Source organism: Physeter macrocephalus, chromosome 11 (assembly GCF_002837175.3).
Source record: "Physeter macrocephalus isolate SW-GA chromosome 11, ASM283717v5, whole genome shotgun sequence".
Classification (NCBI taxonomy): domain Eukaryota; kingdom Metazoa; phylum Chordata; class Mammalia; order Artiodactyla; family Physeteridae; genus Physeter; species Physeter macrocephalus.
In genome coordinates this window covers 43,575,415-43,587,979 of record NC_041224.1, presented here as the reverse complement: position 1 = coordinate 43,587,979, position 12,565 = coordinate 43,575,415, and the positions used below count along the sequence as shown (strand labels likewise).

Genomic DNA, 12,565 nt, shown 5'->3' with positions numbered 1-12,565 from the left:
ATCTCTATATTACTTATAATATTTAATACAATGTAAATGTTACATAAATAGTTACAAATACAATGTAAACGTTATATAAATAGTTGGCAGCATGGCAAATTCAAGTTTTGCTTTTTAGAACTTTCTGGAATGTTTTTATCCCCCAAATATTTTCAGTCTGAGGTTTGCTGAATCTGCGGATGTGGAATCTTCAGATCCAGAGGGCTAACTGTATTCTACTCAGGAATTCATACAGACCTCATTGCTCTTCTCACTTGGCAGTGATCTTCTACCTCAAGTTGCTAATGGTTTCCTCCAGCTACCTGACTTGGGGCCGTCACACCTGTGGTGCTGGTCCAGCCTTGCCACACCTAGCACGGGCCACTGCACTCAGTCAGTAGGCTGCCCAACATGCTCCATATCTAGGACCTCAGGCTCTCAGGCAAAAGCTGTAGATGGGCCACCATCTATCCTGCCCCTCCTCCATTTCAGAGGCTAGCCCCAGAAACAGCTATTTCTTTAAAGTTCCATTCTTCTTTCTCTACCTCTGATTAAATATCATTAAATAAAAGAGCTCACAATTAGGTACCATGTTATTCTATATAAATAATGTATATACATTTTAGTTTTATGAAGTACAATATGCAAATATACTATATATATTTGACTAAATGCAGTGCTTGTGATCACTTCTATAAAAAGTAGTACAAAATGAGAGCTCCCTCATATAATAACATGCCTTCTAAAAAATGACATTCAACTTAAGGCTCCTTCTCCAAAAATGTTGCTTTAGTCCAAGACCCAGGAATGTCTCTATGTGACCCATCTTTATAGTTGTACCATGAACCTCTTGAGGACAGAACATTTGTCTTTTCCATCTTTGTATCTCCATATCTAACACAGTGGCCTCCTCATTAATAAATGTTTGCTATTTGATAATCAGAGAAAAAAAGACAAAAACATTCTCAACAGACATCAGTACTTTACCAAGGTCAGAAAGCCACCAAGGTAAGGATAGATAACTGGAAGAAAGCCTCTGTAAGGAGAGAGGAACCTGCCTCTCAGATATGGAAGCAATTTATTCTATTCAGGAATTTTTATTTTGTAAGTCACCTTAAATTCATATGGGAAGTATGTAAGACATAAATGCCAAGTATTTCATTAGAGAAACTGAAAAGCTGCTACATGAGATGCCTTTTCCTAAGATTCAATCATGTTTCCTTTTTACAAGAGTGTTCCTCTATTTTTCTGATACGAAAATTTCTAAGTTTCCACCTATAAATTGATACTGAAGCAAACGTCGGATTTGTTTTGCCTCTAAGAAAATAAATGAAAAAAAAAAAACAACTGTGGTAAGTCATTAGTAATATTCAAAACTATTTCAGGTTCTCCCCCATCTTGGGTACATGGTAGGACTGCACTTTCCTAGGCCTTTAAGTGAGAGCATGTGACTTGCTTTTGGCCAATGAAATGTGAGTGCAATGGATGTGTCACTTTAAGAGCCAACACACTTTAAGCGCCCAGGTGGAAAAGTACACGTTGATGAAGATTTCCATCAGCCTGGACCCCCGAGTGACTATAGTGAGCAGAGACACACAACGGCCACACAGCCTGAGTGAGAAATTAACCTTTCTGCTACTGAAAGTTTGGAGTTATGTTGCTACCTAGTCTACCTAGATTGATACAAACACCAAGTCTGGCAAAGGGTTTTCAATTAGGGATCAAGAAATTCTGTTTTTTGAGCTTCCCTGGTGGTGCAGTGGTTGAGTCCACCTGCCAATGCAGGGGACGTGGGTTTGTGCCCTGGTCCGGGAGGATCCCACATGCCGCAGAGCGGCTGGGCCCGTGAGCCATGGCCGCTGGATCTGCACGTCCGGAGCCTGTGCTCCGCAATGGGAGAGGCCACAACAGTGAGAGGTCCGCATACCGCAAAATAAATAAATAAATAAATAAAGACCTAGGTGAATTATATCTCAATAAAGCTGGAAGAAAAAAATTTTTTTAAAAAAGAAATTCTGTTTTTTATCTCAGAGCAGGCCAATCCTCTTTTGCATCATAAATAATAATAGCAAGAACAGTAGAACTGAATCTCAATTCCAGCCTTTTAGGGCACCTACATATCAGCAATCAAAGTGATACACAATTTGTTTTATCTGCAACACAACCAAGTAACATCATTGGTAATAAGCTTTGCTATAACTACAGTCTTGACAAACACTAGGTTTTATTGAAAAGGCTGGATAACAAACAGCTCTAAAGGTCAAATTTTGCTGTTTTGTGTACAGTATCATCCTAATACCCTAAACCAGTAATAAGGAACGATTAAACAAACCAAAAAGGTTCTCTGTAATTTCAAGTGGCGATCAATGAGACTGTACATTGAGGAAGTGCAAAGGAAAGTGAGAGTGTGTACTGTAGCAGATATTAAGTGTAGTTTGGAGCAGTCTGAGCTTTTCTTTCCTTTTTTTAAAACAAAGTATAGCAATGTTAGAAATTTAAGAAATCATTATTGCTAATCTCTGAGCTGTCCTGAGGGAATAAGATACTGGCCTCTGAAAAATATTCTGCCACAAAATTCTTCTCTCTCAAGCCTCAGCAGAGAAGGGCTTGGGATGTGATGGGACAAAAGGCAGGACTCGGCTCCCCTCCACTTTCTCGGGAACATTCAGAGAGAGAAACACAGTTAGTCAGAGACAGTTAGACATGCCAACTATCACCTTTCACAAGAACTAAAACTCAACAGAACGTCTTGTTCTCTTAGGCCCAAACAGCTCCTCCTTCCTCACTAAAAACACACAAAACGTGTGTCCTTTACTCTTCCTCCATTCTTTGAAACAGAAATCAGGGTGTCTGCTTCAAACATCACTGGGGTGTGGAGGGCATTAATGAGCTTTCTTATCACAACCTCTGTTCCCAGAAGGGACATTTAACAAGCACCATCATTTATTTATGATCCTTTCATCTTAGGTCTCAACAGTTCATTTCAATTTTGAGCCCTCAGCATTTTCCCATTTCAGCAGCTTATACTTAGCAGAGATTTAAATTCCATACTACAAGGTTTCTTGGGCTCAGACCTGCCCCAAAGCATATGTTCCAAATCTCCTGAGACAGCCCATTGCAGATTGAAATCTATAAAAAGGCTGGATGAATTCCCTTGACATAGGCACTAAACCATGACTCTGATGACCAAATCTTGAAAGCCCAATTGAGTTCCAAATCCAGCTTTGCTGTTGAGGCACTGGTAGAACAGAATGTTAGGCTACTCACATGACTTTCTTTGAACAAAACTCAATTCACCAAAATCAATACCAATACCCACCTCAGCCATGAAATTGAGCTGTGTTTGGGGGATTTCTGAAAGCAGAAGGGAACCAACTGCCCCAGGCAAGATAAGCTCCAAATGGCACAGTCTGGAGAGTTGAGGACTATGCCAGAGACTATGAAATCAAACTTTACTCCAACCTGCAGCATTTTAAATCATGAAGAAGCTTATGAGGCTAGAGACATGAGAACTCTTTAGTGACACTCACCTGTAGACACCTCACTCAGTAAAAGGGGCCATGCTAGATCCAGGGAGGGAGACAAGGGCAAACACAAAGAAAAGAACAGTCTAGTCAAGTAGGGAAAACATACAAACTTACATAAACTAAGGTACATAAGGTCAGAAATAGCACTACATATTGTCCACAGAGATGATGACAGGCCAGGGTAACCAGGACAAGCTTTAGGGTGGTAGGATTTGAGCTGAGCTTGAATGACAGGCTGGATTACAAAGAGATGTTGAAAGGCAATTCAGGCAGAGGCTCTGAAGCAGGATTTACAAAGTGATGAAGACTGGTCCACTCTGGCTAGAGCAGAAGGTATCTGGCTAGACGTAATGGTAAGTGAGGACAAGACAGAATAGGGACAAACTGTGAACAGCCTTGAATGCCTGGCCAGGGGGTCAAAGCTTGATAATGGGGGACCAGAACAGGTCTGTGATCAAGGGAGCTAGTCTGAAGTGTGCTCTGGAAAATGAATCTAGTTCCAGTGTGCAGGATCAACAAGAATGAAGAGAAAACAAGGTTAGAAAACCCGACAGACACAACTGAAATCAAGAGACACCATAACTAAAGACAGTGGCTCTCCTTGACTCATAATTGAAACTAGGATTATAAAATTTATATATATATAAAGGACATTACTGGGTCAAATGGGGAAAATTAAATATGAACTATATATTGGATAACAGTATATATTAATGTTAAATTTCCTGAATGTTAATTATGTTGTGGTTAATAATTAATTATGCTGTAATTAAGTATATTAGAGAATTATGCACAACATATTATATAAGACAATGTCCTTGTTCTTAGGAGAGGTCTGCTGAAGTATTTAGGGTTGAAAAGTTATGTCTGCAACTAACTCTCAAATGGTTCAGGAAAAAAGTATCTATCTAGAGAGATATAAAAGCAAGTGTGACCAATGTCAATAACTAGTGAATCTAAGAACAAGATATAAGAAGGACTCTATGGAAAGAAGCACAGGTTTTAGTGACTGACTGGCTGTTGGGGGCAAGGAAGAAGGAGGAAAGGTTTTGCGTGTACATGACACAGAATAGTGGTAGCACCACTGGAAAAGGAAAGCTAAGGGAAGAAACAGTTTTCAGGAGACACGTGCTGAATCTGGCTACAGATAAGAAGTGGCAAGAAGAAACAAGATACTAGAATGAAATGAGAAAGAAATGTCTTCGAGCAGTTGGGAAAAATAAGACTCAGGCCACACATCAGGACTAGAAATACCAATTTACGAACTACCTAAGTGGATAATAGTTTAAGTATGAGAAATAGATGAGATCTAAGATAGAAGTAGGAGAGGGAAAAGAGTGAAGTGAGAGATGACTGACATTATAATTTACTGGTAGAAGATGGGAAGAGAATAAGAGAATCAGGAGGGTTCTATGTGACAGAAACAAAGGTAGGAAAAGGATTAAGGCAGTGCTTCATGGAATGATCAACGGCATCAAATACTGCAGAAACATTAAAGAAGGTGAAGGTTGGCAAACAGAATTAGGAAACAATCAGTGAATTGGAGGTAGAAGTGAAAACCAGGCTATAGGCTCCAGAAAAGGAACAGACGAAGTAGAAATGCAAGACTGGGTATAAATCACTCACACATGAAGAGGTTTACCTTAAACGAAATGATGGAAATGAAACGACAGTTAAAAGGAGCACTAGAAGCACGGGGAGAGCTGTACTCTGTAAGAGATTGGGACAATCTGGCGAAATTTGTAGTTATAGGAGAAGGAGCAAATAAAGACACCTCGGAGACGAGTTGAAGAAACGAGATTATGCTGCATATTAGGGAGAGATAGGAAGAGGGCTTAGTTCTAGAAATGGAATGGAATAAACCTTCCTTTAAGACAGGAAGAAAGGGTGAGTGAAGAGGTGAAGAGAGGAGCAGTAATAAAAAGAAGACATTGACAAAAATAATTTAGAAGCTGAGAAAGAAATCTCAAGATTAGAAAAAAATTGCCAGGACAGCAGGAATTCAGTCATTTCTGGTCCTTACACAGGCCTGCTACTCCAGCCACAACTGCTTAGGGGAATGGGGCAGCTATCCATGACAACCCAACGCAGAGTGTAACTGCCTGATGGGAATTCCTGACTTAAGGTGGAGACTAATTAAGAAGGACTGTGTTCAAGGTGACATTCCTCCTGTCTTATGACAGGTCCTTTGCCTATCTGAGTAAAAGACCATTTTCTACTATCAATAGAAGATATGCCTGAATTAGCAACTGCTCTACATGAGGGCAAAGGTAAGGAAATCCCACTGAAAGAAAGTCACCTGTTGGAAGACACCTTTAGACATTCTACAGGCGAGTACAATGAGATTCAGTCCTTGCATCATCACTTTTCAAAAACCATAGGAGATATGGACAGCAATTTCCTGATGTCATAGAGCAACTAAAAACAGTTTTATAAACTGTAAAAGAAATGTGCAGCAGCAGCAAAACACTTCATAGAACTCATCTGAAGATAAGATATATGAGAAAGAACAACCTTTTTATGGCCTTTTATTTCCTTTAAAAGCCACGTGCAGTAAAATAGTTGGGACTGGAATTACTTTACTGCTTTAGCAGGTATCCTCACAAATATTTAAAGAACAATATTAGAATGATAAGGCAAAAAAATCATGATTACCTCAGGAGATGGAGAAAAAGCTTTTGATACATTTTAACACCCTTTCATGACTAAAAACTCTTAGCCACTAGAAAGAGAAGAAACTTCCTTTAACTTGATAAAGAATATTTACCCAAAAACTTGCTATACTTCAAATACTATATATACAGCAAATATTGACAAGATGAAGACTTCGCTTTGAAATTATGAACAAAATGAGATGCCCACTATCACCACTTCTATTCAGCATTACACTGGAGTTCCTAGTCAGTCGAGTAAAGCAAGAAACAGACAGAAAGCTACAGGATTGAAAAGAAATGGGCAAAATGTTTACAGATAAAGTATCAGAATTAGTAAGTGTTTAACACAATCTCTGAATTCAACATCAACTTGCAGAAATAAAGTGATTATATATTATATAACAGCAATAAACAAAAAATGAATATTTAAAACATCATTACATAAAAAAACAGGTATCTAGGAATAAATTTAATAAAAGATATGTAAAACCTCTATGGGAAAAATTGTAAAAGTTCACTGAGAAACCTCAAAGAAGACCTGAAGAAATGGCTATACCATAACATGGATAAAACTTGATATTTTAAAAGTGTAAATTCTCCTCAAATGTTTTATAGATTCAATGCAATTCCAATCAAACTCCCAACACGTGTGTGTGTGTGCATGTGTAACTTAAAAATTGACCCTAAATTGCACACTAAAATGCAAAGGACCAAGCTCAACTTCTCTTAGGACGCGCAACTGCCTCCTCCAGGTGTATCATCCCATAGGCCCCCAAGTTTTCAGGTGTTAGGCATCTGGCATTCTAAGACAACATCTAGAGACAGCACCCAAATACAGACTGCCTAGTATCCAGGCAGTTTGTGTATCTCCTCACTGGTAAGTCTGCTCCTGCAGTTGTCTGATAAATAGAGAGGGCAGGGCTTCCCTGGTGGTGCAGTGGTTGAGAATCCGCCTGCCAATGCAGAGGACACGGGTTCGAGCCCTGGTCCTGGAGGATCCCACATGCCGCGGAGCAACTAAGCCCATGTGCCACAACTACTGAAGCCCGCGTGCCTGGAGCCCGTGCTCCTCAACGGGAGAGGCCACCGTGATGAGAGGCCTGCACACCGCAACGAAGAGTAGCCCCTGCTCGCCTCAACTGGAGAAAGACCACGTGCAGCAATGAATACCCGATGCAGCCAAAAATTAAAAAAAAAATTTTAATAAAAAAGAATATAGAGTTTCTTTTAAAAAAAAAAGAAAGGGCATTGGGAGAAGGGGGTGGGAAGCCACTCCACCAGAGACAGGCCCTGACACACCTTGCCGTGGGGACAATGGGAGGATGGGAGACCTGTGCCTCCTCTTCTCTTGCTTGGGAATTCCCAAGCAAAGCCTATCCCTTAATCCATGAGCTGAGACCGGCTTGGTAAGCAACAGGTGGCATCCCCAAAGGAATCCACTTTGAAACCAGGTGTTAACCCCAAGGTTAACACCTTGTATTTCACAATTTTAAAAAAGTTGTTTTAAAATAATAATAAGGCCTATAGAAAGCATTCCTCTGTTCCCTCCATATTCTCAAGTCTCTTTAAGTCTTAACTTTATTTCCCCACTAGTACAGAAGGAAACTAGGAGCTATGGAGAGCTATGGCTCTCCTTGACAGAAATTACCAGATAGCAGCACCTTTAACAACTGACAAGCCTAAAACCACTCTAATTGCCTGCAAAGAGGAGGTTGAGAGATCTCTGAAGTTTCCAAAGTCCTTTCATATGAAAAGGGAGAGTGATCACCTCAAAAGTATCAGTCAGTCCTGGAAGCCTTGTGAGGCTATTAGGGAGCCCCAAGTCAAGTATCTATAAAAGGAATGGGGTTCTGTGATTCTCTTGCACCAAGCTGCTCAGGGAGCCACACAGCCAAGCCACATGTTGAGAGCGAAAACTGTACTCCATTCCAACACCCATTGCATTAGCCCAGAAAATGCTATCTGAGAACCCTGGGAGAGTTAACTGAAACTGAAGATCCTATTGGAAAATGAAAGTGCTCTAGATGGCAATGATGGATCTAAAAATAACCTACCTCATCATGATGAAAACAGATTAATAAAGGATCATGGCATAGCAATGTGTAGTAGTCTCCTAAACATCATTATCTCCCTCTAAGGGCCATGGATCATAGTGACAATAATCAGTGGAAGAAAAACCAGGACCAAGCAAACCTAAGATGCACCAACCTCCGCCAATGAACAGCACTGGGTACAGCATGTGCCCAGTTGGATAAAATAAATGTGGCAGCTCCTATCCCCTTGCTGGCTATCTCCCGTATTTAATTTGGCACATGAGGACATAAGCCATGTCACAGTTATGGTAGCAACACAAAACTGAGAACGTGTACTTCGGACCACTTCAGTTCTGCCTGGCAGGCTTCCCTACAGAGTATCACCTGACCTCAAACTATGTTACTGATGTCTTAGTCACTATATTACTCTTTAGGAAAAGGGTACATTTTACTAGCTAAGTTCAAAACTATGCTGTGTTTATTTCAAAGCTTCACTGTCACTGGACTATGCCTGGGAAACTCATTTCAAAATCAATATAAAACTATTTATCTCACCATTGGCCTGGTAGCCATCATTGCCCTAAACCAAGAAGTCCGTCTGTGAAAACACGAACCATAATATAGGCCCAGTAATTATCCTGTGTGTGTTAAAACTGGTAACAAATCTCAGCAAAATACTCCCAAAACTATTAAACTCAAGTTATTAAGTTTAATAACAGGTTCTAGGACTATCCCTAGAGTAAAAAAACCAAAAGAAAGAACATGAAGGTGTACAGATGGCTAGAGATGTCCAAAGTTCTTAGTTTCCTAGTAACCCTGGTTTGGGAGAGAAGGTTACCTTATCCATATGGAAGATCAAATCCAATTCACAAACATTTTCGAAACACTTATCCAGAGTCTCCACAAAAACCTAGGAAACAAGGAGAAATAGATACACAAGTCACATCTTCATAAACATTACATATGAAAGTAAAGGGGGCAGTCAAGATACTATTTTCCTTATGATAAATCTCAACCCCCCGCCCCCCCCCAAAAAAAAACCCCACCGCAAACCTCCCAGCACTAGCTGATCACCCTACTTATCCCAATTTGAAGGGGACAATTGAGGACAGGACAATCTTGTTTTCAGTATAGCAATACAACCAGCAGACACATGTGGCTTTCTTTCCCCCTTTATAAGATGCCAGCTGATATAAAAGAATAACCAAGTAACAGCTACTTATAATACTATGTCCTTTCCCCAAGCTTCCACGTATACATGTAAAAACATTTTTCATTATCATGGTGTTAACATAGCTCTGTCCTGTTAATTTCAATGAACAATAACTTCAAAACACTTTTCCATGAATCAACTTAATTAACATGCTTACGATTTTAATTTACTTTAAATATAACATTTAAACAGAAAAGTGTTTAAAGGGTAAATACTTTATAATTTATATATTATAAACACTTTATAATTAAGCTATAAGGGTACAGCTTAATGAATTTTCAGAATGAGCATATCATGTAACCACCATCCAAATACTGAAATGGAGGACTACCAGTTCCCTAGAAGCTCCCCCTTCATGCCCCCTCAGACCGCATCCTCTCCAAAGGTAACCACCATCCTGACTCCTACCATCACAGTTTAGTTTTGCCTGTTCTTGAATTTACATTGAAGGCATCATACATCATGTACTCTTTTTGTTTGGCTTCATTCTCTCAACAATGTTTGTGAATTCTTCCATGTTGCTGCATGTCATAAAATCTTGTACATATTCACTGCTGTATAGTATTTCATTCTTAAATTTATTTATCCATTCTCCTATAGACATTTGAGTTTTTTGTTTTTGACTGGGTACAAATTGATATAAATGGAAACTATACTTCCAACCACTCTGGAAAACTATTTGACATTATTTACTAATACTCTATGACTCAGCAATTCTACTCCTAGGTACATACTCAAAAGAAAAGCATACAAATGTATGCCAAAAAACACATATAATAATTTCATAATAGCATTATTTATAACCCTATACATTTTTAATAATGACTGAATATCCACTGTAAGGATAACATACATAAATATGGGTTTTCAATCACTGTGCTGGGCAGTGAGCCCTTACACTCCGGCAACTCCTCAAGTCCTTCAGTTTGAGGAAATTTCATCAAATAATTTTGTTGAGAATTTCCTCCCTTCCATATTCCTCATCTTTCTTTTTTGGAGCTGTTTATATTGGGGTATCAGACCTCCCATTTTCTTATCTTTTCTGTCTCATTTTCATCTCATGTTTTTAATTTTTAAGAGATCATTCTGCTCTGTTTCCTGTTTATGAGCCCATTTTTGTTTGTCTTCCTTTACTTCTCTGTGGCTTAGAGATAGGGGGCTGTTTGCTTTATTGTTAAAATAAGTTGAATTTTACTGTTTGTTTTAGTCTCCACTTTCCATGTCAGAGCCTTTCCTCAGATGTCTGATTATCCTTGTTTTTTATTCATAAGAATTAAAGGCCGATTGGAAGCTCTGTAATAATGGCTATTTGCTGGGAATCCTACCCTCCACCACCGCCTTGGGCTTTTTAATTTCATTTTCCTTAGACTGGTCAGATTTCCCAGAGGAATTTTACAGTCTCCTGCCTAAAGAGTAAAAGACTAGCTGTCAGAAATTTGGGAGCTGAGTGGCAGGAAAAGGGTTGGAAAGTTAGTATACAACATTCACAAGGCATATGTTCACTTAATCCCCCTGACTTACACCATCAACTATGTCTAGAATTGGAGAAAGGACTTAGGGATCTAACTGGTTCTCAGCTTTCCTTGACCACTCCACACCCACACCACAGTGAGACTCTATACAGCTAGCTTTGTGCCTTTTGAGGGTTCCACGGTGTGTAGCAGGTTGGCTGTCAGCTATCTCTACTGCTGGCCTGGGGTGAGACTTCCTTGGACCAGCCAAGTCAATACCAGGCATTCATACTCTTTCCTTCTTTCAAAAAATTCCTCGCTACTGTCTTCTCTCCTGTTCTCTCTGTCCTTGTGGGTATGTATGTTCTTTTAAAATTCATGTTCTATAGTTTTAAAGGAAGAAAATGAACTTAGAAGTGTAAGAGCTCCCAAGAGGACTTTTTAAAACATGAAACTGACAAAGTCTAAAATTCTTGCAGAAAATAAAATGTGAAAGAATACCAAGAACATTTGGACAAACAATGATAATAAGGAATGATGGTCTTACTAGGTATCAAAATTCATTGTAAAGCTTTGGTAATTAAAGGAGTGTAATACTAAGATAGAAATAAAAGTATGGATCAGTGGGACAGAATATAAAATACTGAAACATATACATGTTTATAAGAAAACAATTTTTTTTCTGGATGGGATAAATCATTTTCATTACTATCAAAGGCATAAACAAGTGTTGGAAATTTGTTAAAAGGTCAAAGTTCATTTTTAAAAACCTACTGTAAATTAGGGTAATGTAGATTAAAATTATGTAGATTGGGCTTCGCTGGTGGCGCAGTGGTTGAGAGTCCGCCTGCCGATGCAAGGGACACAGGCTCGTGCCCCGGTCCAGAAAGATCCCACATGCCGCAGAGCAGCTGGGCCCGTGAGCCATGGCCGCTGAACCTGCGCGTCCGGAGACTGTGCTCCGCAACGGGAGAGGCCACAACAGTGAGAGGCCCGCGAAAAAGATGTAGATTAAAATGCATCATCTGTCTCTTAAATAAAGTAATACTTCCCATAAAAAGCAAAGGTGGGCTTTTGCCTTAATGCTGAATAACGCTGGTTCTAGAATCCTGTGCAAGGCTGAACAAAAATGCATCCTCTGAAAATTGTTTTCCACTTATTGTGAATGTCAAAAGACCAAGTTCAAAGACAAGGCATGATTAAAAACTGCCATTGTCTTAAATTCCACAGGCTATGAATTTCAGATAAGTTTCAGCAAAAAGTCACAGTTGACAAACGCCCTGAAGCACAGGGACACAGCACAGACACTTTGGGTTTTGAAGTTTGAGAAAACTGAAGTAGAAAGTTGATTTTGTGCGGAATATTTTTACACGCTCTAGGAAGACCCAGAATCATGATAGCTGTAGCAGTCTGTGAAAAAGTCACCGTAGCCTGCTGTCACCAAGTTGCCTCCATATCTGTAGCTCCCATACCAGGTGCCAGCATTCATGTAGCCTCCAATGGTTGGCACCACCAAATCCTCTTCCTCTCCCTCTACTGCAGATGTCCCCTCCTCTGCCCTGCCCCGGTAGGTCTGGGGGTAGAGGCACTTCATTTTGCATGGAGCCTCCCATGCCAAGAAAATACAATTTTTGATAAAGGTGGTATTTTAGTGAAGCTGATCTTTTTTTTTTTTTTTTTTTTTTTGCGGTACGCGGGCTTCTCACTG

The 12,565-nt window shown here is 39.6% G+C and overlaps 1 protein-coding gene across 2 annotated transcripts in view; it reads right to left on the bottom strand.

Annotated features, from left to right (window-relative positions):
• AP3S2 (adaptor related protein complex 3 subunit sigma 2) overlaps nucleotides 1–12,565 on the bottom strand; it is a 69,958-nt gene that overhangs the window by 34,425 nt on the left and 22,968 nt on the right. For both annotated transcript variants that reach the window (XM_028494920.2, XM_007106069.4), the window contains exon 4: nucleotides 9,032–9,103. In XM_028494920.2, the coding sequence (XP_028350721.1) occupies nucleotides 9,032–9,103 (72 nt within the window). The remainder of the gene's footprint in view (nucleotides 1–9,031; nucleotides 9,104–12,565) is intronic.